Source organism: Pelophylax lessonae, assembly GCF_965119305.1.
Source record: "Pelophylax lessonae genome assembly, chromosome: 4".
NCBI classification, from domain to species: Eukaryota; Metazoa; Chordata; class Amphibia; order Anura; family Ranidae; genus Pelophylax; species Pelophylax lessonae.
The window spans coordinates 426,588,232-426,615,083 of record NC_138771.1 but is presented as its reverse complement, the minus strand read 5'-3'; the positions used below and the strand labels follow the sequence as shown (position 1 = coordinate 426,615,083).

The window sequence follows — 26,852 nt, the reverse complement described above, 5'->3', positions numbered from 1 at the left end:
GAGCCTGCTGCATGAGTGCCCCCATAGAAAGCGGCTTCCTATGGGGGCACTCGCTGAAGAGGAGGAGCCAGAAGCGTCGGGCTGGAGACCCCGGAAGAGGAGGATCTGACAGCTCTATGCAAAATCATTGCATATCATCACTTAAACCATTTGCAGACCTTAGGCCTGCTACATACGGCCCAAAAAGGATCAGAAAAAAAATATTAGGTAGTATGCCCCAAAAGCATAGCCTCTGAACAGTGATTGTAAACCCTTTCAGAAGCGCAATTCAGGGATTTGGTGTAACACTACTACTTTGTATTTTCGCTTTCATATTCAAATTCAGGTTTCATTCTATGATCAAAAGATGTGACTTATAATGTGTTTTTCCTGACAAGTAAAAATGGGATTTTTTTTTTTACTTACCGTAAAATCCATTTCTCTGATGTTCATTGACGGACACAGCTCCTGATCTTCTTAACCATTGGGTTATACTGCCCCCTACAGGAATACGACACTAGGCAGAAAAATAATCGGGCTACGTCTATGGGCAGTCGTCCCAGGGGTATACTCCCGTCTCCCTGCTACAGGCACTCATTTTAGTTACAAGAAGTGTCAGAAGAATTACAACTTCAAAGAGGGGTGGGTGCGGTGTTCGTCAATGAACATCAGAGAAACTGATTTTACGTTAAATCAAAAGCCCCATTTTCTCTTTCGCTCATTGATGGACATAGCCCCTGATCTTAACCATTGGGCTGACCCAAAGCAGTGTTAAACATGAGGGGTGGGAACCACAAAAAAATTCTCCAGGCTTAACAGCTGGAGGCCACCTGAAAACAACAATACTCCCTCAAAAGAGGATCAAGTCCTCTAACAGCAGCATGCAAAACTTTGCAGCCAAAAGAAGCATCCACAGATGCCAACACATCCACTTTATAAAACTTTGTAAAAAAGTGTGCACGACGACCAGGTGGCCGCCTTGCAAACCTATATCACTGACGCCCGATTTCATGGAAGGCCCAGGAGGCACTGAGCGCCTGAGTAGAATGTGCCTTAACAGGGAAAGGAGGAACCTGACCGCTGATGGAATAGACCTGAATCACCGCCTGTCTGATCCATCTGGAAATAGTTGCAAAGGAAGCGGACAACCCTTTTAAGAGCCCATCCGTGAGCACAAATCGTAAATCTGGCTTCCTAAAAAAAAAAAAAAAAAAAAAGCTCCGTAGCTGCCAGGTACACCCCAATTGCCTGGACCACATCCAAGGCATGCAAGGCAATTTCCTTCGGATGTTTCAGCTTGGGACACAGGGAAGGAAACAAAATGTCTTCATTCAAATAAAAATCAGAGTCAACCTTTTGGGAGGAATGACGGACAGGGACGAAGAACTACCTTCTCTCTGAATCACCAAGTAAGATGAACAACAGGATAACGTCGCCAATTCTGACACCCTGCGTACAGGAGGCGATAGCCACTAAAAATGCCACCTTCAGAGACAGCGTAAGCAAGAGAATCTCTCAAAGGTTCTCAAAAGGAGGCTTCTGGAGGACCTAAAGCACCAAACTGGGGTCCCAGGCGGCAACAGGGACCATATTGGAGGAACCAAAATGTCCGACACCCTGAAGAAAATGGGATTTGTGATGTAAAATCCATTTCTCTGATTTTCGACGATGGACACAGCTCCTTATCTTCTTGACAGTTGGGTTATGCTGCCCCCTACAGGAGTAGGACACTAGGCAGGAAAAAACTTGACCGCCTATGTGGCAGCCCCCAGGGGGTATACTCATTCTCAGCTATAGACATTCAGTTTTGTTACAAGCAGTGTCAGGAGAATTACAACTCCACAGAGGGGTGGGTGTGGTGTCCGTCACTGAACATCAGAGAAATGGATTTTTACGGTAAGTCAAAAATCCCATTTTTGCTTTCGTTCATTGACAGACACAGCTCCTTTTCTTTACCGTTGGGACGTCAAAAAGCAGTGTTAAACATGAGGGGTTGGAACAGCAAGAAAACATACCCAAGGCTAAACTGTAGCCAACCAGGTAATCATGGAACTCAATCATAAAACTGGAGCTCATCTGAAAAAAAAAAACACACACACACACACACACACACACACACACACACACACACACACACACACACACACACACACACACACACACACACACACACACACACACACACACACACACACACACACACACACACACACACACACACACACACACACACACACACACACACACACACACACACACACACACACACACACACACACACACACACACACACACACACACACACACACACACACACACACACACACACACACACACACACACACACACACACACACACACACACACACACACACACACACACACACACACACACACACACACACCCAATACACCCCCAAAGAGGAACGAGTTCTCTAAGCAGCAGCCTGCAAAACCTTGCCGCCAAAGAAAGCATCCGCAGATGCCAACACATCCACCTTCTAAAAACTTCCTGAAAGTGTGCGCAGACGACCAGGTGGCTACCTTGTAAACCTGCAGCACTGACGTCAGAAGACCATGGAGGCACAAATCGCTTGAGCAGAGTGCGCCTTAACAGGGAAAGGAGGAACCTGACCCTAAATTAAATAGACCTGAATCACTGTCTGTCTGATCCAACTGAAAATGGGTCTCAGCAGAAGCAGCCAACCCTTTGAGGTCCATCTGCGAGTACAAATCGTGAGTGACTTTCTAAATGACTCTGTAGCTGCCAGGTACACCGATTGCCCGAACCACATCCAAAGAACGCAAGGGAATTTCCTTAGGATCTTTAGGCCTGGGACATGGGGAAGGCAACACGTCTTCATTTAAATGGAAATCAGAGACGACCTTTGGAGAGAACGACGGACAGAGACAAAGAACCACCTGGTAAGGTGAACACCAAGACAACCGACCTTGATGGTACTCAAGGCCAGGCACTGCTCAACCCCCCCCCCCCCCCCCCAGTCTGATTGATTGGAGTTCCAAGACATTGATCGGTAGTCTGGACTCTTCCAGTGTAGAGCAGAATTTTTGCAGAGGATGCCTCCCCAGCCAGACAGGCTAGCATCGGTGGTAACTACTGTCCAATACAAGAAGATGAAGGATTTGCCCAGCCGAAGCACCGGAGAACAAAGCCAGCATATCAGGGACTCCTTCATTCCGGATCTGATTGTCCAGAGACTGCAGAGTCTTGTCCCATTTGGCCAGAATTTCCCTTTGCAGGGACCCTGTATGAACAGTGCAAATGGAACCGCCTCGAAGGTGGACACCATCAGGCCCAGCACCCGCATGAAAGTCCGAAGGGATTACTATCTGCTGGACAGCAGGAAACGAATTGCAGCCTGCAATTTCTGGAGTTTGTCCAGAGGAAGGAGCACGCTGGCTAAGGCCGAGTGCAGAGTGAGACCCAGATAGTCCAGCTTTGTGGACGGAACCAGAGAAGACTTTGAAGGAGTTTGGCTGGATTGTGAATCTTCACGAGTTGGTATGGTGATTTTCAGGTTTTCCAACAGAGCAGTAGGGGACTCCGTTTGCAGAAAGAGGTTGTCCCAAGTAGCCCATTACCGCGATGCCCCGTTGGCATAACAACGCTAACACTTGTGAAGACCAGGGCGAGACCAAAGGGTAACATCACAAACTGATAATGCTCCTCTTCCACAGCAAAGCAGAGGAAGTGCTGGTGACAGACATATTGGAATGTGAAGGTAAGCATCCTTGATGTCGATAGAGGCAAGAAAATCCCCGATGCAGGGATGCAAACACCATGCAAATGGACTCCCATCTCGAACTTCTGCACCCGATCAAAGCAGTTCAGTGCCTGGAGGTCCAGGATTGAATGCACCTTGCCTTCCTTCCTGGGAACTGTAAAAACCCTCAAAACGTTCTGAAGTTGGAACTGGCATAATCATCCCTTGAAACAACAGGTCTTATACTGCCCCAAAACAGACCCTGTAAACAATCGGGGACCGGCGCAAGTTGGAAGGAAAGAACCTTGCCGGGGAACAAGAGTGAATCTCAATCTTGTAGCTGAACTGGATGACCTTGTGGACCCACTTGTCTTGTAAAAGGGAAGTCCAGTGGTATGGAAACCCAATGTAGACGTCACCCCACTCCCGATACAGGTAAGGGCGCACCTTCATGCTGAACGAGCTTTGTCTGCAGGTCTGGAGAAGCAACTCTCCGCTTGCCAGACCAGGTTGGTTTGGATCCTCCAGAGGCGGCCCTGAAATGCTTCGAGCCCTTGTCAGTCGACCCTGAGGGATGAAAAAATTCTTCTGGGGGAGGTGAGAAGGAGGGCCCACGTCTACAACGAGGTTCCTTGCCCTTAGTAGCATGCAAAAGAAAAATACTCTCCCCCTGTGAGACCTTTGTTGATCCAGGGCAGCCCAAAACAGGCGATCCCCTTGAAAGGAGAGATCAGACAAGGCCTTTTTAGAAGTCTGATGTGCGCAGACCAGCATTTAAGCCAAAAGACACACCGAAGGAACACTGCCGAAACAGAGCCAAGCCACTAGGGGAGCCGCATCCAAAGAGGCATCACTAACTGCAGCCCCTGGACCAGCTGGTCTGCCAGCAGGGGGGAGCTGTTCTTCTCTAGGTCACGGTGTAAAAGCCTAGCCCACTCGGTCAGAATTTGCGCCACCAGGGCAATGGTTAACACCGGCCTCAGTGCCGAACCAGCCAGAGTACATATTGTGGGCCACAGCCTCTGCCTTTCTGTCAGCCGAATCCTTAAAGGCCGGGGACTCTTTACCTGGAATCATAGTTGCCTTGTTCAATATGGAAACCGGAGGGTTGCCACCGGTGGAACAGTCCACTTCGTAAAAAGGGACTCCTGATAGGGGTAACGCCTAGTAAATTTCTTAGGGACCCCAAGGGGATGCTTTGGTCTTCCACATTTTTTAGCGACAGGTCTGTGAAAATAGGCAGGGAAAGGAAAACCCCTTTGCCGCTCTAAATGGCTTGCGAGTGCCAAAAGGTCTCACACACAGATACAAGCAGTGCTTTCACCAGTGCCTTTTAATGCGTGGTTGCAGATGTGGAGGAATCATCCTCACCATCTGAGGATTCCGGGCACGTGGTCGCAGACCCAGCAGGGTGACCCACGTCCACAGCGGCCGAATCAGATACAGGATCCGATGGGAAAGATGAGGCAGGGGAAGGCGAGGAGCGCTTTTTGCTAGCCTGAGGCCCGAAAACCACCTCGACCCGGGACACAAAAGGACTCCAGGACCACCGTCAATGCATTGATAGATGAATGGGACCCAGAGGGGGTCAGGTGGGGAGATGTGCTCCAAAGACTCCATGAGTCACCAGGGGGACTGCACAAAAAGTATAATAAAAAACACTGCAAGAAGGGACAGCCCCTACCGCGCTGGCAGCACCACCGGGTCACAAGCACTAAGTGATCCTCAGCAGAGCGAGAGACCACCACCAGACTCGCCACCCAGCAGAAATAGGCATCTGCAGCCATCAGGATAGTCTGCACTCTACGTGCAGCGATCAGGAAGTGAAAGGATTCAGGAGTACACACCAGGGGATGAGGGGCTCCCAACGCTGAAATTGCCGCTCAGAGGACTCCACTGTCACGACCGCAGCTATTGTCAATGGAAACCATTGCAAAATAGCTGCCGCACTACACAAACATGGCTGCCTTGCATAGAAACACACAGGCTACAGCAAAATGGCATCTCTGCATGGCACCACGAGGCTCCCAGAAGGGATCCCTAGGCTTTAAAGACAGACCCAGGCAGGACAGGGGGCCCTGGCAGGAGCCCCCACCAGGCACCCCCCCCCTCCGGCCCCAATTGCCAGCACAGCGCCCTGCCCCCACCCCAGGAGGTGGACCAGACCACCCACACAGCCCCAGCATAAGTGGATGGGAGGTAGGATGGGGGACAGATGAAAGGGGGTGCCTGATGGCAAGAAGGAGAACCTGGGGGCACGACCGTCCCAAGGACAGAGGGAGGGGCGGGGAAGCACGATAGCTACTCACCATACCAGGAACCAGTTGGGCACCACTCCAGACAGAACCCCTCACTGTCTAAATGGGGGGGGGCTGTCGGCCAGGAGGAACACAGACTCAGGCCGAGACCTGGTGGTATGCGACCTTGTGAGGCATTTAACTCGCAGCCGACCTATTGCAGAGCTGAAGTCGGCGCACGCTCGCTCTTCTATCAAACAAAAAAAAAAAAAAAAAAAATTTGCCATAACCAGGGATCCTAGCAAGGAACTAGGTCCTTACACCTGACTAGGCAGGAAAAAAAACAAAAAACACAAAACAGTGTACCTATAGCAGGGAAAGGGAGTATACCCCCCTGGGACTACCCATAGGCTTAGCCAGAATTTTTTTCTGCATAGTGTCCTACTCCTGTAGGGGGGCAGCATAACCAAAAGTTTTTTGTTTTTAAATAAAATGTGTTCCTATTTAAAGCGGTTGTAAACCGCTGCACTTTTTTTTTTCTTACCTGCAAGGCAAAGGCATAATGTGCTAGTATGCATCGCATACTAGCACATTATGCCTTTGCCTTGCAGGTAAGAAAAAAAAAAGTGCAGCGGTTTAAGCAGATGGCCTGTATCCGGTAAAACTGGTCAGGCGTACCCACCCTCCACCCCTTCTGTCAGCCCTTTTGTGATTTGTTGGAATAGAACTATGGACTATGCACATTTGGGAGATGCATTCACTTGCATGAGAGTGATGGCTTAAACGTCTCGACAAACCTAGCAGATGAATGAGTATACGCTCACTTACCCACTTTACAAGCCTAGCCATCCAACTGAGTGACCTGAGGGTCCTGTCTAACAGTTTGGAAAATACTTAATGGAACACTATACCTGGATGTGCGAGGGAGGCTTTTTGTTCACACAGCTTACTTTGAAACTATACATCAGATGCTTTGGTCTAGCCTGTGACGTTGCTTTTTATGGTATATTTACTAATATGAGCTAACCAGGGACATATGCTCACCTTTCTGTATCAAAAGTATCAATGCCAATAAGACTTTCCATCACTCTACTATTGAACAGCTAAATAGCTTGTCTTTCATCAACATTGAACTTCTCCCTTTCATAGTTCCATTTCCCATACATGGGTACACATTCACCAATCTAAGATTTTTTTTCATTCATTCCTCGATTGTCTCACGTACCAATGAACATGGGCTTAAATGGATATATGGAGTGTTAGGGGTGGTTGTGTGTATATTTTAGGTGTGTGGTGTGAGATCTGGTACCATTTTAATGTTTGCATTTTTTGCACAGACTTTGTTTTGTGACATTTTTGAATCATTAAAGATAGAAATTTACTGTAGCCCATTGAGTATTGTTTATATATCCTCCATACAGTAGATTGGTTGTGTTGGGTGGTTGAGTATAACTCAGGTTTTTTTTCTGTTTTCATTAGTTACTTAAGGCCCTGTTCACACCTGAGCGTTTTCAGCTCGTAAAAGGCTCATCTCTAAAGTCTCAAAACGCCCAACAAGCAAAATCCTATTAATTTCAATGGCTCCTGTTCACATATGAGCATTGGTCGCCTTAAGCAAAAACGCCTGACGCTCAAAGGACACAACCTTTTTTGGCAGATTACAAGCGTTTGTTAAGAGGTCAATGCCTGCCTCCAAACGCTTGGAAAAAAACGCCCATAAAAACAATACGCTCAGGTGTGAATGGAGCTTTACTTGGTACTGGTACTCCTACCTTTTCAAGTCACTTTATCTCACAAGAAAACATGTATGTGAGATTAGGGGGTATATCTAATGCCTCGTACACACGCAACGATTGTTGGCCGACCGATCGGCCGTCTTTTGTCCAGTGTTGTTGTGTTTCTCGGTCAACAAAAACCAACTTCAGAAGTGATGTCATGTGCTGGTTTACTTTTCGTGTGTTTTTTCTTCTCCGAGCATGCCCAGTCTTGCTCATCTGATTTTTGTCTGCCGAAATCTGTACTGACTGACGGAAAATCGGCCGTTCTGTTGACGGCCAACAAAAATCTTATAGCATGCACACCAGATTTTGTTCGGCCGAAAAGTCGCAGTCGGTTGTCAGAAGCATCATACTAACAAGCCGAAAATCGGCCGATCGGACGTGGGCCAAAAATTCATGGCCAACAATCGTTGCGTGTGTACGAGGCTTTAGAGTGCCCACCTAATTTTTTTTTTTTCTTTGGCTGTACAAAGTGGTAATAAATCGAAAATGACCAATTTAGTATATTGCAGCTTACCAATCCTTATATGCGGTGACTGGAAGTCTTTCCCCTACTATTTTACCTGGTGATCCAACTTCTTGTCTTAAAGGATAGGTTCACCTTTAGAAACATGTTAGTTAAACTCATATTGCCAGTGCAATGCTTACAGGCTGCCAAGTAAAAAACATAATAAATGCACATTTTTTTTCCCCCTGCAAAAAAATGTGCATTTATTCATTATGTTTTTTAAGGTGAAGTTACCCTCTAAAAAAGGTGCCTTCACTCTGGATGAAGGAGCAACATATGCACCTTTGGACAGCATTATTATTATTCTGGGTGGTGGGGAGGGGGGTTAGTATTCGATGGGCTAGCAGATTTAGATACACTACAAACTGAAGATAATCTCCAGCTAACTGAAGATAATCTCCAGCTAAACACTATGCAGGTTATCGTAGAAGTTTTTTTTTCTTTTGGGATAATGGTTTTGCATACATGAATACAAATAAAAACTGACCATCGTAAGCACCCCTGTCAGTGGTAAAACTTGTCTCCACCTTCTGCTACATGAGCAGACTTACTGGCAGGATCAAAAAAAAAAAAAAAAAAAAAAAGAAGGAGAAAGAAAACGAATACAGCCACCACATCAAAGTACTGGTAAACTTTAATATATTAAAGGTTTGCTTTTGGCTTTAATACCACTTTAGGATCTACTAAAAATGAAGTAGTGCAAGGACCTGCATGAATAGAAATAAATTGGTTAGATTTGGTAGGTGCTCATATTACATAGGTTTCATAAATCTACAGTCGATTGTAGCGTCTAAAGTTACCATTAGGTTTACTATACAAACAGTGTACTTCTATACGGTTACCATGGGAACAAGGATAAGTTGTTGATGAGTTAGACAGATCGTGTCCTTCATGACAATATTAGTGCAGTAGAAATAAATTTGACTTGCCTGTAAATTCTATGAGTACAATAAAGGACTTGGGGCTCATGCCTTCAGGTGACTGGACTCTGGTAAGCTTTTGAGGTCTCGCTCTCTCCCTCCGACACATTTCTGTGTCAATAGACGTAGACAGCGAGACTGGGGAGCGAGCCCGCATAATTCCCCCCATAGAAAGTGGTTTTCTACATAGGTACTTGCTGGAGGGAGGAGGAGCCAGGAACGCAGATATGGGACATGAGAAGAAGAGGAGCTTCACAATTCCATTACAAAGAGGAGCTTCACAATTCCATTGCACGGAGCAGATAAGTATAAACTGGTTTGTTTGTTTAATTTAGGATTTACAAAAAAAAAAAAAAAGACCAAAATGCGAGGCATCGAATATAATCTCTGGGACTGAATTCACAGCACTTGCACCAGCCACAGTAATGGCACTTTTCCACTGCAAGTACCGGCTCGGCTCGATTCGACCCTGCTTGGCCCGGTTTGCTTTTCCACTGCTGGTACCGCATGGTACGGTGTTGGAACGGTTCGGTACCGTTTGCTTTTCCACTAAAGTAGTACTAAAGTTAAGTGGGTGGGATAACAACGATTATCTGACCAATCAGTGGCTAGTAGTGACTGCATGCAAAGGATTGTGGGATATGGTACCTCTTGGAACCACAATAGAGGTGGTACTGTTTGAGAGCCGTACCGTTCGGTTCCATGCAGTGGAAAAGCGCCGCCGTACCGTACCATGCGGTACCAGCGGTGGAAAAGCACAAAAGCGAGCCGAACCGTTCGGTTCCATGCAGTGGAAAAGCGCCATAAGTGTTCCAGGTATGATCCTCCTGGAAGCGGCCTTTCTTGCTTTCATCAGGGTAGGATTTACAGACCCCAAATTTATATAGCAACAGTCTGTGCAGTGCTTTACAAAATACAAATTTGTTACAAGAGGAATCAGAGGGCCCTGCTCGTTAGAGCTTACAATCTAAGAGGGAGGGTCAAGTAATACAAAAAGGTAATCACTGCGGGAGGATGAGCTGATTAAGTAAAAACACAGTGTATTTGTTAGAAGAAGGATAGGCTTTCTCCAAAGACCTGGGTTTTCAGGGATTGTCTCTATCCCTTATGACCTTGGTTTCAACAACTATTTTTGGCATATCAGATTGGATACATGTGGATGAAGAGACTATTCCCCCCCTAGTCCAAATGGTGGCGGCTGAGATAACCCATCTGCCAGTTGTCTACTCCCGAAATGTGACTTTGCAGAATTTGGTGGTTTACAAGCTTCTCGTTCCCCCTTGATTGATTTATGACATGGTCTGACTGTGGCATTACTGGGTGTCCCTTTAGTCTCAAATTTTGTAAACAGCAGAATCTTTGAAAGATGGAACATCTTTAAAAATAGGTACAGTGAGATGATTGTTTAGGACAGAGATGACTGGGTCAACCACAGGAATAACCCATTTCTTTGCAAACACTTTCACTACAAAAGCTTGGAGGAATGAAAATCTTTTGGGTGACCCAATTGTCATAAGACTGCAAATTCTATCTTTTGAAAGTTTTTATATTTCTCCTTGTGCCCAAAGGGGTGTGGCAGGACAGAAGAGTCAGTTTGCACAATTCCACGGGTTTTGCTAACAGAGGCAACAAGCTTTCCATCATTCGTAAGCATGTTGCATGAATTTCTCTCTTCAATATAGTAACAATCGGGGTGAGAAATCTTCTGCAGCTTCCTCCAACACTGACTCAACATCTACATCATTCCCTTCTGATTCTTCCTCCTCTAGGACCAGCATATCAGGGCCTGACTCCAGGTGAGAAATGGGAGTGGGAGAAGTGGGAGAAGGAGTTGTCTAAACTCTAGACCAGGCATGTCCAACCTGCAGCCCGGAACCACAGGCAATGTGGCCCACTGCCCCAATTATTTTTTTGTGGGGAGGAAGGAAGTTGGGTTGGGGGCACGGCCACCGCAGCTTGCAACTAACAGTAGGCAGAGGCTGCCTCGGAGGGGGGGGGGGGGGGGGGGGGAGAAGAGGGTCAACATGCGCAGTGTTTCTGACTCCTACCACCATGACCACATCACTGAAGTGGTCATGGTGGTTAGAGTCTTCCTTTATCATCTCTCAGAAGAAGCAAACTTCTGTATGCCGATTCCATTTCATTTGCTCATCCTCTAGTTGTGTTAAATTTGTGCGGGGGGGGGGGGGGGGGTTGGGGGGCGCGGCGGCATTTTAATACTTGTATACCTTAACTATAGTATATATTTTATATGCGGCCCGAGAAAAATTTCTCTACACTTAATGTGGCCCAGAGAAGCCAAAAGGTTGGACACACATGCTCTAGACCAAGATGGTTTTATTAAGCCCATAATATGTCCAAGAAATTGGGACACAGATGTAGAAAAGTCTACTTTTGTTAAGGCGAGAGAGCGACAGAGCGAGAAGGGCAGGAGAAAGCACCTGCGTAACTTATAAGGGCTCTAGGCGGAGGTGGAGTTATAGTATCTCACAAAAGTGTGTACACCCCTCACATTTTCTCTTTACAGTGTGGGGTCAGGGTATACCTCCCAAGGATTTACCAAGGTTGCATCGATGCGGACACACTGCTTCTGTGTAGGCATTAGAAGACAGCAAGGCCCGATTGAACAATTCCAACAAAATAAAGAAAAAAAATAATAAAAAATGAGTGACGTCAATTTCATGAAGCAGAAGTAGTCCATCATCTGCACGTACAAACCCCCCCCCCCCAAAAAAAAACTGGACTCCGTAGGGTAAGGTTACAGGGAAGGCACCCTAGGGATGAGTGTCCAGAAGAGCTTGCCAGTGTTCAATCCCTGACTGTACAAGCCTATCATAAGCCATGGTGTATGAATAGGTTGCCTCTGTCCTGTACTGTAGGATTAAGATTACTGGATTTTTGTCTTACCGTAAAATCCTTTTCTCTGATGTTCATTGACAGACACAGCTCCATATCTTCGGGACCCTTGTTTATGCTGCCCCCTAAAGGAGTAGGACACTAGGCAGAAAAAAGTTTGACTACACACACACATATAGGGCAGTCCCAGAGGGTATACTCCTACTTCTTGCTATAGGTCTTCAGTTTTGTAACCGTGTCAGAAGAACATATAACCCAACTCAATAGAGGGGCAGGTGCTGTGTCCGTCAATGAACATCAGAGAAAAGGATTTTACGGTAAGACAAAAATCCAGCTTCCCTTTCGTTCATTGACAGACACAGCTCCATATATTCTGGACCCTTGGGACATCCCAAAGCAGTGTCAACACGAGGGGTGGGAAGAACACAGCAATAAACACACTTCCCAAAAGGCTAAAACGTAGCCAACTAGGTAAAACAGGAGCTCAACTAGGAACAACTGGAGCTCACCTGACAAAAAATACACCCTCAAAGAGGACTTCTCTCCAACAGCAGCCTGCAAAACCTTGCGGCCAAAGGCAGCATCTGCAGATGCCAACACATCCACCTTATAAAATTTCTTGAAAGTGTGCACAGACAACCAAGTGGCCGCCTTGCAAACCTGCACCACGATGCCTGATGAGGCAGTAGGCACCCTTGTAGAATGCGCCTTCACAGGGAAAAGGAGGATCCTGACCCTTAATGGAGTAGACCTGCACCACCGTCTGCCTAATCCATCTGGAAATGGTCACAGCAGACGCGGCCAGACACTTACGGGATCCATCCGTAAGAACCAATAAGGAATCCGATTTTCGGAACAACTCAGTCGCCGACAGGTACGTCCTGATCGCCCGAACCACACCCAAAGAATGCAAGGCAATCTCTTTAGGGTGCTTTAGGCTTAGGACACAAGGAAGGCAACACAAATGTCTAAATTTAAAATGGAAACCAGAGACGACCTTAGGAAACGACTGACAGGGACAAAGCAGCCACCAAGAAGGCTACCTTCTGCAACAAAGTAGGCAGAGGAAGCTCACAAAGGTTTTCAAAAGGCGGTTTCTGAAGAACCGAGAGCACCAAATTGAGGTTCCACGGAGGTAATGGAGACCGCACTGGGGGAGCCAGTTGGTGGACCCCCTAAACAAAGGTGTGAACCAAGGAATTTGTGGCCAACGGCCGCTGAAAGAAAATCACCAGGGCCAAAATCTGGCCTTTGATGGTACCTAAGGCCAAACGCTGATCTACACCTCTTTAGAGAAACTCCAAGACATGAGACACCAAAAAGGAACTCCCTCCCCGAGACTCACACCACACAACGTACGCCTTCCAGACTTGATGATAAATCTTCCTAGAAGTAGATTTTCTAGCTTTTAAACAGAGTAGGAATCACTGATTCAGACACCCCTCTATCCTTCAGCACCTGGCTTTCAATAGCCAAGCCGTTAAAGCCACCAACTAAAGCAGGATGGAAGATCAGCCCTTGATCTAAAAGATCTTCTCTGAGAGGGAGTCTCCAAGGGACATCGGCAACCAGCCGTACCAGGTCTGGGTACAAAGACCTGGGAGGCCAGTCCGGGGCCACCAAGATGACCGGAATCCATTCTGCCTCGATTGTTTTCATGAGTCTCGGCAGAAGAGGTATCAAAAGGAAAGGCGTATATCGGACAACACTGGCCCCCAAGGGGCCACTAGAGCGTCTGTGGTGTCGGCCAGAGGAACCGAGACCTTACTACGAACCTCTGAACCTTCCTTTTGAGAGGAGAGGCCAACACGTCCACATCAGGAGTCCCCCACCGGAGGCACAGTTGATGAAAACCACTCCCGGGTGGAGAGACCATTCTCCCCGATCCAACGTCGGCCAACTGAGGTAGTCCGCCTGCCAATTTTCCACCCCTAGAATATGCACAGCAGAGATGGCTGGAACAAAGTGTTCTGCCCACCTTAGAATTGTGGCTACTTCCTGGGCCACTAAGGCACTTTATGTGCCCCCTTGATTTACATATGCCATGGCTGTGGCATTGTCCGATTTAATCCTTTACGGATGCCCCTGCAGACGATCAATCCCTTGGGACAGGAAAAGCCTGATCGCCTAAATTTTCAGGATATTGATCGGCAGGCTGGACGACTCCAGAGTCAAAACCCCCTGAGCACAATCCATGCCCAAGACAGGTTTGAATCCCTGGTGACCACCATCTAGTACATGGGGAGAAAGAATTTTCCCTGCCGAAGCGACGGAAAGTGGAGCCACCAGATCAGGGAGCCCCTCGGACTCCAACTCAACAGGTTCAGATTGTCTAGAGACTGGATTTTTTTTTACATTTGGCAAGAATCCCCTTTTGCAGAGATCTGTTATAGAACTGAGCAAATGGAACTGCCTTGAAGGTGTAAACCATGAGGCCCAGCACTTGCATGCATGTCCTGAGAGAGGACTGCCGGTTAGACAACAGGAGCCAAATCGCATCCTGCAACTTCTGGAGCTTCTCCTCCAGAAGAAACACCCGGGCTGAGGCAGAGTCCAGGGTCAGGCCCAGGTAGTCCAGTTTGGTGGATGGGACCAGAGTTTCCCCCTGAATTCTTGCAAATTTCACACCAAAATGTCCTGTAAGGCATTTGGAGACTCTGCTCGCAGAAGGTTGTCCAGGTACCCCAGTACTGAAATCCCCTTCTGCCATAGCAGTGCTAACACAGGAGCCAAAACATTTTGTCAACACCCGAGGAGCCGAGGCGAGACCAAAGGGTAATGCCACAAATTGGTAGTGCTCCTCGCCCACGGCAAAGCAAAGGAAACGCTAATGCCCGACATATATATTGGGATATGAAGGTAAGCGTCCTTGATGTTGATAGAGGCCAGAAAATCCCCTTGATGAAGGGATGCCACCACCGTGCGAATGGACGCCATCCGAAATTTTTGAACCCGCACAAAAGAGTTCAAGGCCTTGAGGTCCAGGATTGGACAGACCTTGTCTTCCTTCCTGGGAACAGTATATCAGTTTGAATAAAACCCCTGAAAGCGTTCCGATTCTGGAACCTGTACAATGACCCCTTGTGGGAGCAGATCCTGTACCACCCTCAGAAGACCTCGTAGGCGATCTGGGGACAAGCGCAGGTTGAAAGGGAAGAACCTTGCCGGAGGCAAGGCCCAAAATTCAATCTTGTAACCGGACCGAATCAACTCGTGGACCCATTTGTCTTGAATCAAGAAGGTCCACGGATCCAGAAAGAAGCAAACACGTCCCCCCCCCCACCCAGATACAGGTGAGGGCGCCCCTTCAGGCAGAAGTGGGCTGTCTGCGGTCCCTGAGGAACCCACTCTCGGCTTACTAGGCCAAGGCCTCTTGGAACACCCTGCAGGGTCACGGGCTGATTTTGACCCCTGGTCCTTAGATCTTGAGGGACGAATGGACCGCTTATGGACCGCAAAGAAAGGGCCACGTTTGCAACAAGACTCTTTGCTGCTGGTAGACTGTGGAAGCAGAGTACTCTTACCTCCTGTAAGACTCTTGAGTGCCTCCATGGAAGCTCTGAACAGGTGGTCTACTAGAAAGGTGAGATCAGTCCGTACTTTCTTGGAAGCCTGGTCCGAAGACCAGTATTTCAACCATATCATGCGGCGAAAGGGTCACCGCTGTCACAAACACCCTGCAAGCTAAGAGGGCTGCATCCAGAGAGGCATCACAGATATACTGCAACCCATGGACCAACTGGTCCGCCAGGTCAGGCGGAGGCTGTACCCCCTTCAATCCTGGCGCAGGAGCTTAGTCCATTCCATTAAGGTCTGGGAAACCAAGGTTATAACGAACACCGGCCGCAGAATGGAACTGGCCATGGTAAAAAGGTATCGGACCAGAGATTCAGCTTGCTTGTCAAAAGGGTCCTTAAAAGGACAGAGAGTCCCCCCAACGGGAGAAGGGTGGCTTTATTCAACCTGGAAATCTGAGAATCCACCACAGGTGGTACTATCAGTTTCTTTAACATGGACTCTTCAAAAGAATACCTTCGAGCGAAACGCTTAGGTACCCCGACAGTGCGTTTTGGGGAACCCCACTGACTTGCAACAATGCTGTCGAAAAAGGAGGGAAAGAGGAAATACGTTTGCCACTTTAGAGGTTCTGCGGGTACCAAATTGCACCTGTGCAGCCAACGCAGCAGTAGCGGTGTCTTACAATTTTAAAGTTTCCCGCACTGATACAACCAGTGCATCCACTAGCGCCTTTTCATGCGCGGCTGTAGTGGAAGAGGATTTAGCCTCACTTTTAGAGCACTTCGGGTGCATGGACGCAGTCCCAGTAGGGCGACTAGTGTCTGTGGCGGCCAAATCAACCACAGAATCTGAGATGACAGAGGATGCAGGTGAAGGTAGAGGATGCTTTTTCCTCGTCCTAGTTTGGAGGGCGATATCAAACTTGGACACTAGTGACTGCAGGACCACTGTCATAGCAGACAAAGCGGACTGGTACCCAGAGGGCCCCGCAGCCTCAGAGAGGGTCAGGTGGTGACACGTGCTCCAGAGACTCTATGGGTTAACCTGGGGACCGCCAACAAAATTTTTTAAAATTGCTGTAAAGAACCCCCCACCGCTGCACCACAAGTCCCAGTGCACCAAGTAATGGCTATAGCAGAAAGAGGGAGCCGTTCAGCACCTGCAGAACTCACCACCCCCTACACAAGAGTGCCAGGATGTAGGCTGTGCAGCGATCAGAGAGAAAAGTAAAAAGTTCAGGAACTGACACTAGAGGGCCACCGCCGATTCACTACTCAATAGGCTTCAAAAACATGGCCGCCGTGTGATAGCAATAGGAAACTAAGAAAATGGCCAGTGGACTACACAAACATGGCCACCACACATACAGCAGCCATCCAGGAGAAAATGGGGAGGGGTGGTCCGCAGGGGGACCCCCGATAGCAAGGGGGAGTGTTATGTGGGAAGGAAGGGCGCTCAGGGGTCTGACCAACGTCTACCCCGAAAAACAACCGGGGGGGGGGGCGGGGCGCGAACACTACTCACCACACCTTGGGACTAGGCGGGCACCGCTCCAGGCAGACCACTGCACACTCTTGGAATGGGGTGCTGCGGGCCAGAGGCACGCTGCGACGCAGGTCGTGATCAGGGCTATGTGTCCTCGTGAGGCAATTAACTCGCTGGCCAGGCCCCGTCCAGCGGGGCTATGCCGCGGGCAAACCTAGCACGGAGCTAAGGTAAGGTCGCACTCGCTGGCCAGACCTTAAGGATCTAGGATATCCAGCCCGTCGCCCAGTCTGGCGGTTGATTGTAGTTCTCATAGGAACAGAAAATAAAAGAAAAATATTCTGTTTAAAAAAAGGAAATAATGCTAGGACCAGAGATCCCAGCTAGGAACTAGGTCCTTATTCCTGATTAGGCAGAAAAAAAAAAACTGAAGACCTATAGCAGGAAGTGGGAGTATACCCCCTGGGACTTTCCTACAGGCATAGTCTAATTTTTTTTGGCCTAGTGTCCTACTCCTGTAGGGGGCAGCATAAACCAAAGGGTCCAGAAGATATTGAGCTGTGTCCGTCAATGAACGAAAGAGAAAAGCTATTTAAAAAGAAATTTAAAAAATCACGCACACAAAAAACCCTCCATAAAATAAAAATTCAAGCAACCCTGTACAGTTCAGCAGCTGCGATCTCAGAAATCTGCCCAGCTTAATTTAAATTCAGGAGCTAAAGTAATGTATTAGAAATTGAAGAGGTCTTTAACAGAAATATTAAATTTGCCATTATTGTGGAAAATGTGAGACCCCAAAGATAACATTCTAACACTTCTACCTCACCCCAAAGGAAGAAAAAAAAAAAAAAAAAAAAGATAATTCCTCAGCTGCAGCAGTGGGTGGCAAGCACTAAACTTGTAATGGCATAATTATATTTAGCTTACATGAAAGGAAACCGAAAAAAACAGGATGCTACTCAGTCTACTAAAGAAAATACAGAATGAAAGTAAGGGGAAAAAAAAAAAAAAAAAGTTGATCTATGAAGTCTACATATTTTAAACACGCTCATTTTATAAAAAGATGTTGCTGCCTTATCAGCACTTGGCAAGAAGCAATCAGTGTATTTTTCTTCTCTTAAGTAAAAAGAGTACATCTGACTGAGTAGTCAGAACTTCTTATCAAGAAAAATCAAATGCATACACCATCCTTCACCCGGTATACTATACTGGCCCTCAATCTAGATCCTAGCAGCCATACAACACCACTTCAGTAAACTTTCTAAAAGACTCCCCCCCCCCCCCCCCCCTCTCAAATATTTTCTAAAGCACAGGATCTATGGAATTGAAAGATTGATAGCAGGACGTACCGAATGAACTAACCTTTTTGAAAACAGCAATTTCAATAAAAATACTCTAAAATGGGTATTGGCTTACAGTGTAATCTAAAAACAATCCTAATAGATAAGAAAAAAATAACTGCATTAACATAAACACGTGTATACATTTAATATTTTGTTTCTGCAAAATACTGAAAATCTCTCAATTACAGAAAAGACCAGTCAACAGCTGACTTGAACTAAAAAACCATTACAAAATGTAGATATTTAGCAATAAAGTAGTTCTAAAGGCTGAATGTTTTGTACATTCATGCATTCTAGGCAGCTGCTTTAGTAAGCCGTTTTCCTGGATCTCTCACTCCTCATTGGCTCATATACAGCAGTAGCAGGCACAGCCATTGGCTTCTGCTGTTCTCAATGACAGCCAGTGAGGGAGGGGGGATGCACACAGCGGGGCTTGGCTGCTAGCAACCATATGTGCCCCCGTAGCAAGTGGCTTGCTATGGGGGCACTAAGCAGGTGGGAGCAGCTTGGGTGGACGAGCCCAGGGCACTGGTGGGGGACCTGAGAAGAGGAGGATCGAGGCTGCTCTGTGCAAAAACAATTGCACAGAGCAGGCAAGTATGACAGGTTTGCTTTGAAAAAATAAAACCTTTAGGCTCCATTCACACCTGAGCGTATCATTTTCAGGCGTTTGGGCGTTTTTCAGGAGTTTTTTGCAGATGTTTGGAGTGGGGGCAGGCATTGACATCTAACAAAAACGCTTGTAATCTGTCAAAAAAGAAGCTCATGTACTTTTTTGAGCTTCAGGCATTTTGCTTCAGGTGACAAAACGTTCAAATGTGAACAGGGGCCATGGAAATGAATGGGATTTTGCTTGTTGGGCGTTTTGAGGCTTCAGAGATAAGCGTTTTACGAGCTGAAAAACGCTCAGGTGTGAACAGGGCCTTAGTAGAACTTTAAAGCGTATGTGAAATTCTTACCTTGTAAAACAAACCATTTAAAATAGTAATGCAAGGCAAAATGTTTGTGTTTATAAATAAAAACATTATAAAACATACAAAGTATAAACGTTGGCACCAAGATTATTCCTAATGGACCATGCACACTCTGAACTGTATTACCTTACTTATTTTGTGCATTGAGGTATGCTGAGATGTAGGGCCGAAACAACTAATCGATTATGAAAATAGTTGTCAACTATTTTCATAATTGATTAGTTGGTCAGCCGTGTGAATTTAAATATGTGAGGAGCAATGCCTCATGGGACATGTAGTCATGGGCAGGAAGTGAGTGGTCCTAAAAAGGCAGACTTTTGTTTTTACCTTGCTATAGGGACACACTATACTATATACTTTGGAGCTTTGGAGGATCAGCATCAGAACCCAGAGAAGGTGGAGGCTGATGGACTGGAGGTAATAGAAGGCATTACAATTACATTTAAAGTAAACTTTTACCAGTATTGTGCATTATATGATTATATAAAATAATCATATCCATGAAAAAAAATAGTCTCCGCTTTTAGTACTACTTTGATGTAAAAGATTTAGATCTCCCTTTTCGCCCTTCATATAGCTTTATGTCTGACCCCCAGTTAAAATGCCCAAATATCCTACTTCTGGGTGTATTTAATATATATATATAATCTAAGTAATATATATTATTACCTTCACTGTTTACAGTATAAATTAACCTCTTCTAGTAGCGATTATCTGCTCTTTTTGTACTATAGGGGGCTAATTTTAGTTTTTTTTTTTTTAATTGGAATTTGAAGTTAAAAATTTCAACAATAACATTTACAATTATTTGTTACTTCTGACTCATTGCTTGGTACACCCCATTATGACAGGTGATACAAAAAAAAAAGCATGCTGCTGCTACTAAACGTCTTAGGCTTGGTTCACACCTATGCGTTGTTTGGGGCTTATGCAGAAACGCACTACAGTTCCTTTAACACAGTTTCCTATGGGATACCCTCACATCTATGCTTTTCTCAGTCGCTGCGTATTTGGAAAGGGTCAAAGACTTTTTTCCAACACAAAACGGTGCTTTTTTTGGGATTCAATAGATTTTAATGGAGAAGCTGCAGAAAAGCACGTAGTGTGATTTATATTTACCCCTGCACAGAGATATTTAGGAATACATTGCCTTTTTTTCTTTTTTAAAAACTTTAAATATTACGTAAATTATACACAATATTATCCGACTAAGGTTATTATCCGACTTAATCGATCAAAACAATAAAATCGGCCAACTAATCGATTATGAAAATAATCGTTAGTTGCAGCCCTACTGAGATGAATAAATAGGCTGGCAGGGCGCCTGTATGTTTTTTTTTTTTTTTTTTTTTTTTTTTTAATGCAGCACACCACAATGCATTGATACTTTCTATCTGGTGTGTAAAAAAAAAAAAAAAAAAAAAAAAAAAAGCACATTTGTTGTGTGCTAGCTAAGTGCATTGGAGTACAATTCCGGCACAGTCTGAACAGAAGGTAAAACATGACTTTTAGTGAGCATTAGTGCAGTGCATCAGTGTGGGTTGGTTGTAAACCTAGCAAAAAAACATCTGAAGGGGGCCTAAAATGTGCATGAGTGTGTGGATTAAGTGTTGCGTTAGAAGGTTTTTTTTTTTTTTTTTTTTATTAACTTGATTTTTTTAATCTATTATTAACTGTCCCCAGGGGGTTAAGAGGCCCCCTGATAGCAGTATACAAAGGGAAGAAATGTGCTCTTATGGAGACATCACAAGTCTGATGTTGCCATTGTATGCTGGAGAAGTGATTCGGGGGCAGATAAACACTTTGCCTTGAACGGGTCTTTAAGCCATAGTAACTATTGTCATGGCACAGTCAGTATCTTAGCTATAGTATCAAAAATATGACAAACCAGTCATGGCAATGTCGCAATAACTATTGGCAATATAGAACTGACTGATTAACCCTCTGACTGCCAACTGCTAAATACCACAACTAATTATTTTGCTGGCTCACTCAGGAGCTTTATGCATGTAATAATTACAGTGATCAGATATTCTGAGAACTCCAGACTAAAGACGCAACCCTCCGCCACTAAACAAAACAAAGAGGGAGGATTCTCTGCTCTACACTGCTGCCACCTGCAGTTCACTGTAAGTAAAAAATAACCATCACAGGTAGAACAACAGAACACTTATTTATGGAAAATAAAGGTTTTTAGAATACTTACGTTTTTTGCCATTGATATGATCTAAGAAATTGATTGAATCCTTCACGACACAGTCACAAACATTGCAATAATAGCTGTTGCAAGAACAAAAGAAAAAAATGCGTTTTAATAAAGGTTAAATTAATGATAAAAAATAAAGTTTGGCTATATTTCTCCTTAAACAAGCAATTAATTACCCAGCAAAGAAAGTATTCTGGCCCTTCTAAAAATAGGGGGAGCAAGTATGTAAATGTGAAAGTCATACCAAAAACTACTTTCAGGCAAGCACTGCTAGAATACTACTATACATTATATGTGCTAAGAGAAAATAAACTATACTGTCCTTTACACAAATATATTGAATGTGTATATTCTGTGTAGGTTTTATGTACTGTTGTAAAACCTGTGTTTATGTGTAAATCTTAGAAGTGTCTTGTTAGTATTTTATTTATTAATCTTTTTAATTACAGTTTGTTCATTTTTTAATAAAAATTCCAGTATAAGCTCGGTGCAACTTTTCACACGATTTGATAGCTTCAAATCGCATGACAAAAAGGCACCCCGTTGCCAGCAATGGAACCATTCATATCGCTGCGACTCAGGGGCGTAACTACAGGGATTGCAATTGCAACCGGGCCCCATGCTCCAGGGGGCCTGTGCGACTTCCCTGTACACCTGGATATGAGGGGTAGCGGGGGCTGCATATCCCTCTCCTGCCGGCTGCTGCAGGGGATGTGCCACAATAGAGAACCAGGAAGGGGTCTGTAAATATGTAATTTACCAGCTCCTTCCTTTTCTGAATGGACAGAGTCATAGTCAGTCACACTGTAATCAAAATAAAATAAAGATAAAAAATACAATTAAAATAACAAAAAATAAAACTAATGACACCAGTGGGTGAACTTCCAGGATCGCCAAGGTTACACTTGTGACCGGGCCCTGGCATTCCACCACCGTGGGGAGGCCCAAAGATGGCAGGAAGAGGGCCCACTGCAGAACCTGTGAAAGGGTCCTGCCGAGGGACCGAAATAAACGGCCCCAGCAACAAGAGTAAAGGGCCCCAGGATCAGTGGAAAGAACCCCAGGCTTGAAGGGAAGGGGGTCCGGGGGGCCTTTCATGGTTTCTTGCACCAGGGCCCTGAATGTTCTAGTTACGCCTCTGCCGCAACTCATGTTGCAGTGATTATGAAAAAGGTTCCTGCACTACTTTTTACTGATTTTTACTGATGTCACAACATTAAAAATAGGCATCTGCATTTGACATCGGGGAGTACTTGAGAAAAAGTATCATTACTGGTACTTCTTCTTCTGGAGTGCAAACATGCACCCGATACCCATGCTTGGGGTACCATTAACGTTTATTGGTAACGCAAGCACCATGTGCATTTGCAGCACGTTTCCGAAAAAGCGCGGCAAAGCATGCATTTTTTTGTTCAGAAACAAGCAGATGTGAACAGAGCCTCAATGTTCTTGTGCAAACTTTCGGGCCCCATTCACACCTAGAGTAGAGTAATGGGACCGTACCTTTTTGGCTCGTTCTTCCCAAGACATGCATAGTGCAGCCCATTGATTTTAATGGGCTACCATACATCTAGCAAAAGTAGCTCAAGGGACATTTTGCGATTTGCACTTTTTTTACTGTGCGTTTTGCTTCCTTTGACTCGGCAAAATGTGTTTGCTTCTTTGTTTGGGGGGCCATTAACAATTAATGACATTGAAAGTACAACTAGTTAATTTAAGGTTTAAAAGGGTGACCATACACTATACAATCTAATTGTACAGTCTCTGTACAAATTTACTTTATATTTACCAAAACTATGGAAAAGAAGGACCCACCTATCTATCCATTCACTTTGTATCCAATCAGGCAGGCCCTTGCACTACAACAGGGGTGTCCACCCCACACCCCCAGAGAGTTTAGAATGGGGCCCGGGCCCATCTGGAGGGACGTTGGGGATGCCAGCAAACACAGATGGGTGCAGAATGTGTGTGTGTGTGTGTGTGTGTGTGTGTGTGTGTGTGTGTGTGTGTGTGTGTACCAATAAGGTCAGCTGGTGAATTGCTTTCTGTGTCTAACTGGTTTTTACATCCTAAATCTACATACCATACTTTTCTATGGAACACACCAGGGGCTAAAAATGTAAGGCCTTGTTTTAAAAAAAAAAAAAGCAAGCTTTTATTTTCCCGCAACAGGGGTGCATCAATGATATATTGGTACATAGAGCTGAAATTTACAAAAAAAAAAAAAAAAAAAAAAAAAAAAAAAAAAGAAAAAGTGAACTTAGCCTTTTTTTCAAATTTTTCTTTATTAGAAAGAGAACATCCAAGCATACCATATACCAACAACAGGTACAATCAAATTTCAGGTGTGGTGAGCAGATAACAAATTATAAACAATACAGGCAGCATTCCGAAACTTTTAACGTAACACTAAGTCGCCCATAGAGCACATCAGAAACAGAATGTAAACCCTCCGTGAAGCCCACGGTCTAAACTTCTAGAACCGAATAGCGAACAGAGAAAATCTCAGGACACCTTCAGGTAGACCCCCCCCCCCACCGGCATCCATCTCATGGCCGGCTACCGGGGAAGGGAGGCCCCCCCCAAGCGCCCCAGAATGCCGCGGCAACCATCCGAGGGTCCACTGGCATTACTTCCCCCAAAGGGGCGTCGCACTGCGTTACTCCTGAAAACCGACTGAACGACCTTACAGGGAGCCCGTAGTAGAATAGCTAATGCCCAGAAACGGTACAGAGGATGAAAACACCTATAGACGGTATGTCTATAGCCTAGATAGAGAAGAAGGAGCTATGGAAAGTAGACAAAGAAAGAAAGAGGGGGAGGAAGGGGACCAGGGTGAGAGAGGAAGGGGTCAGGGAAGAACCAAAGAGGGGGGTGGGGGGCGGCCGGCCGGCCCCCGCCCATCAACCATCAGCAGGAAATCAACTCCGTGTATTCTGAAGTATATTTAAATTCATGCCAGTAGAACCAGCGTTTCAGGAACTTGTCTCGTGAACCGTGCTCAGTGGCTACTAGATCTTCCATCTCATTGAGGCAAGAAACCTTGCGGAGCCACATAGCTACCGTAGGAGGCTGCGTCTGCTTCCAGAGCGGAGGGATGCAGCTTTTAGCTGCCGTGAACAGAAGTGGTAGAATTGATTTCCGATAGGACGCTCTCGGATATTCATGGTGATGAAGGAGGAAGAGGGCCGGGTCCAAGGTGAGGGAATGGTCTGTGAATTTCCTAGCAATTCGTAAGACCTCCGACCAGAAAGATTGTAATCTGGAACATGACCAGAAAACGTGTAGGTAGGTGCCAACCTCCTCCCCACATCGCCAACAGACATCCGGGCAGGCCGGAAACATTCGATGAAGTCTAACTGGGGTATAGTGCCAGCGGGTTAAGCACTTGTAGCCCACCTCCTGATACCGCGAGCAGCGGGAGGTCTTGTAAGTGAAAAATAAAATTCTCTCAACCTGATGGTCCGTAAAAGATACATTCAGGTCTCTTTCCCATTTGGCAATAAATGGGGGACGGTAAGATTCGTCCGGTGAGGCCAGTGCCCGGTAGACCAGGGAGACCGTGTGGCGAAGAGGGGAGGTGTCAGAGCACAAATCTTCAAAGTATGTGAGGCGTCTCGAAAACAGAGACGCCGAAGGAAGAGCTTGTAGAAAATGAATAAGCTGGATCCGTTGCCAAAAGGACAGGGAGGCAAAGGGCGCCGTGGTATTCACGTGAGAGCGCGAGATCCAAGCCCCATCCCTCACAAAGTGCCGGGCCTGGTAAATCCCAGCGGTCTTTAAAGACCTAAAACCGGGCTGATCTACCCCGGGCCCGAAGGCCGGGTTATCAATCACTGGGAGGAGAGGCGAAGGAAAGGGCGCCAATTGGCCATTGTGGCACAGGCGTCTACCCACCGCCAGCGTGGATCCTATGGTCGGATGGGCATCCAATTCCCTGGGAACAGGGTCCGAGCTCCAGAGAGCGGATTCCAGGGGAGTCCGTACGGACATACGTTCAAGTCGGACCCATTGCTTCATGGGACCATGGCGGTACCAGTCGACTATGCGAGAAAGATGACACGCCTCATAGTAGAGGACTGCGTCAGGCATCGCCATTCCCCCACTCAATTTAGGCAGCCGGAGCACCCGCAGCGCCAAGCGGGGGGAGCCCCTACGCCACAGGAACTCCCGAAACACCCTGTTCACCCTTCTGAGGAAGGAGGACGGAACCTTAATGGGCAGTGCCTGAAGCACATACAAGAGGCGGGGCATGATGTTCATCTTAATGATATTGCAACGTCCAAACCAGGAAAAAGTCCCTTGGCGCCACCCCTCCAGGTCCTGCTTCATACGAGTCAAAAGAGGCGGGAAATTACAGTCGAAGACTTTCTCCGGGCAACTCGGGAGAGATATCCCCAGGTACTTAATGTGAGACAGGCCCCATTTAAAGGGAAAGTCCGCTTTCAGTAGAGCCGACAGAGAAGTCGGCAGACCCACCGCTAGTGCCTCAGACTTCGATTGGTTGATTTTGTAAAACGACAATGACTCATAAACCCGAAATTCCCGCAAGAGATTCGGAAGGGAAGTGAGAGGTCGCGTCAGGAAGAAGAGAAGATCATCCGCGTATGCCGCCACTTTAGGCGACTCACTTGCACTCACCGATAGTCCGGCCACATCCACATTCGCCCTCACAGTCCTCAAAAAAGGTTCCAGAGCGAGAACAAAAATCAACGGCGAAAGTGGGCACCCCTGACGAGTGCCATTTGCTATGTCGAGGGAGTCCGAAAGAGACCCATTGACCTTCACCCTAGCCGAGGGCCTGGAATAGATGGCCTTGATCCAGGACAACTGGCGCCTCCCCAGGCCCAAATGTGCCATGGTAGCCAGAAGAAAGTCCCAGTTCACCCGATCGAACGCCTTTTCGGCGTCCGTCGACAGGACCAGCATTGGGATTCGGCGGCTATTAGCATAATGGATGAGGTCAATAGCCTTGGCGGTATTATCCCTAGCCTCCCGGGCAGTAACAAAACCCACTTGATCATCGTGGATCAAGCTCGGGAGCAGAGGAGCCAGTCTGGAAGCTAGGATTTTGGTGAAGAGTTTCAGGTCGATATTTAGAAGGGAAATCGGCCTGTAGCTAGCACACAGCAGCGGGTCTTTGCCCTCCTTGGCTAAGACGGTGATATGAGCGCGCAAGGAATCCACCGGCAGGGTCGCCAACTCGCCAGCCGCATTGTATGCGGATAAAAAATGTGGCGAAAGGACCTCTGCAAAGCACTTGTAGTACGCAAGGGTGTACCCATCCGGACCAGGCGCTTTCCCTGGTTGCATGCCCCCCAG

The 26,852-nt window shown here is 46.4% G+C and overlaps 1 protein-coding gene across 1 annotated transcript in view; it reads right to left on the bottom strand.

Annotated features, from left to right (window-relative positions):
- ZMAT2 (zinc finger matrin-type 2) overlaps window positions 1–26,852 on the bottom strand; it is a 94,098-nt gene that overhangs the window by 36,602 nt on the left and 30,644 nt on the right. The window contains exon 4 of the mRNA XM_082254107.1: window positions 21,531–21,604. Within this exon, the coding sequence (XP_082110233.1) occupies window positions 21,531–21,604 (74 nt within the window). The remainder of the gene's footprint in view (window positions 1–21,530; window positions 21,605–26,852) is intronic.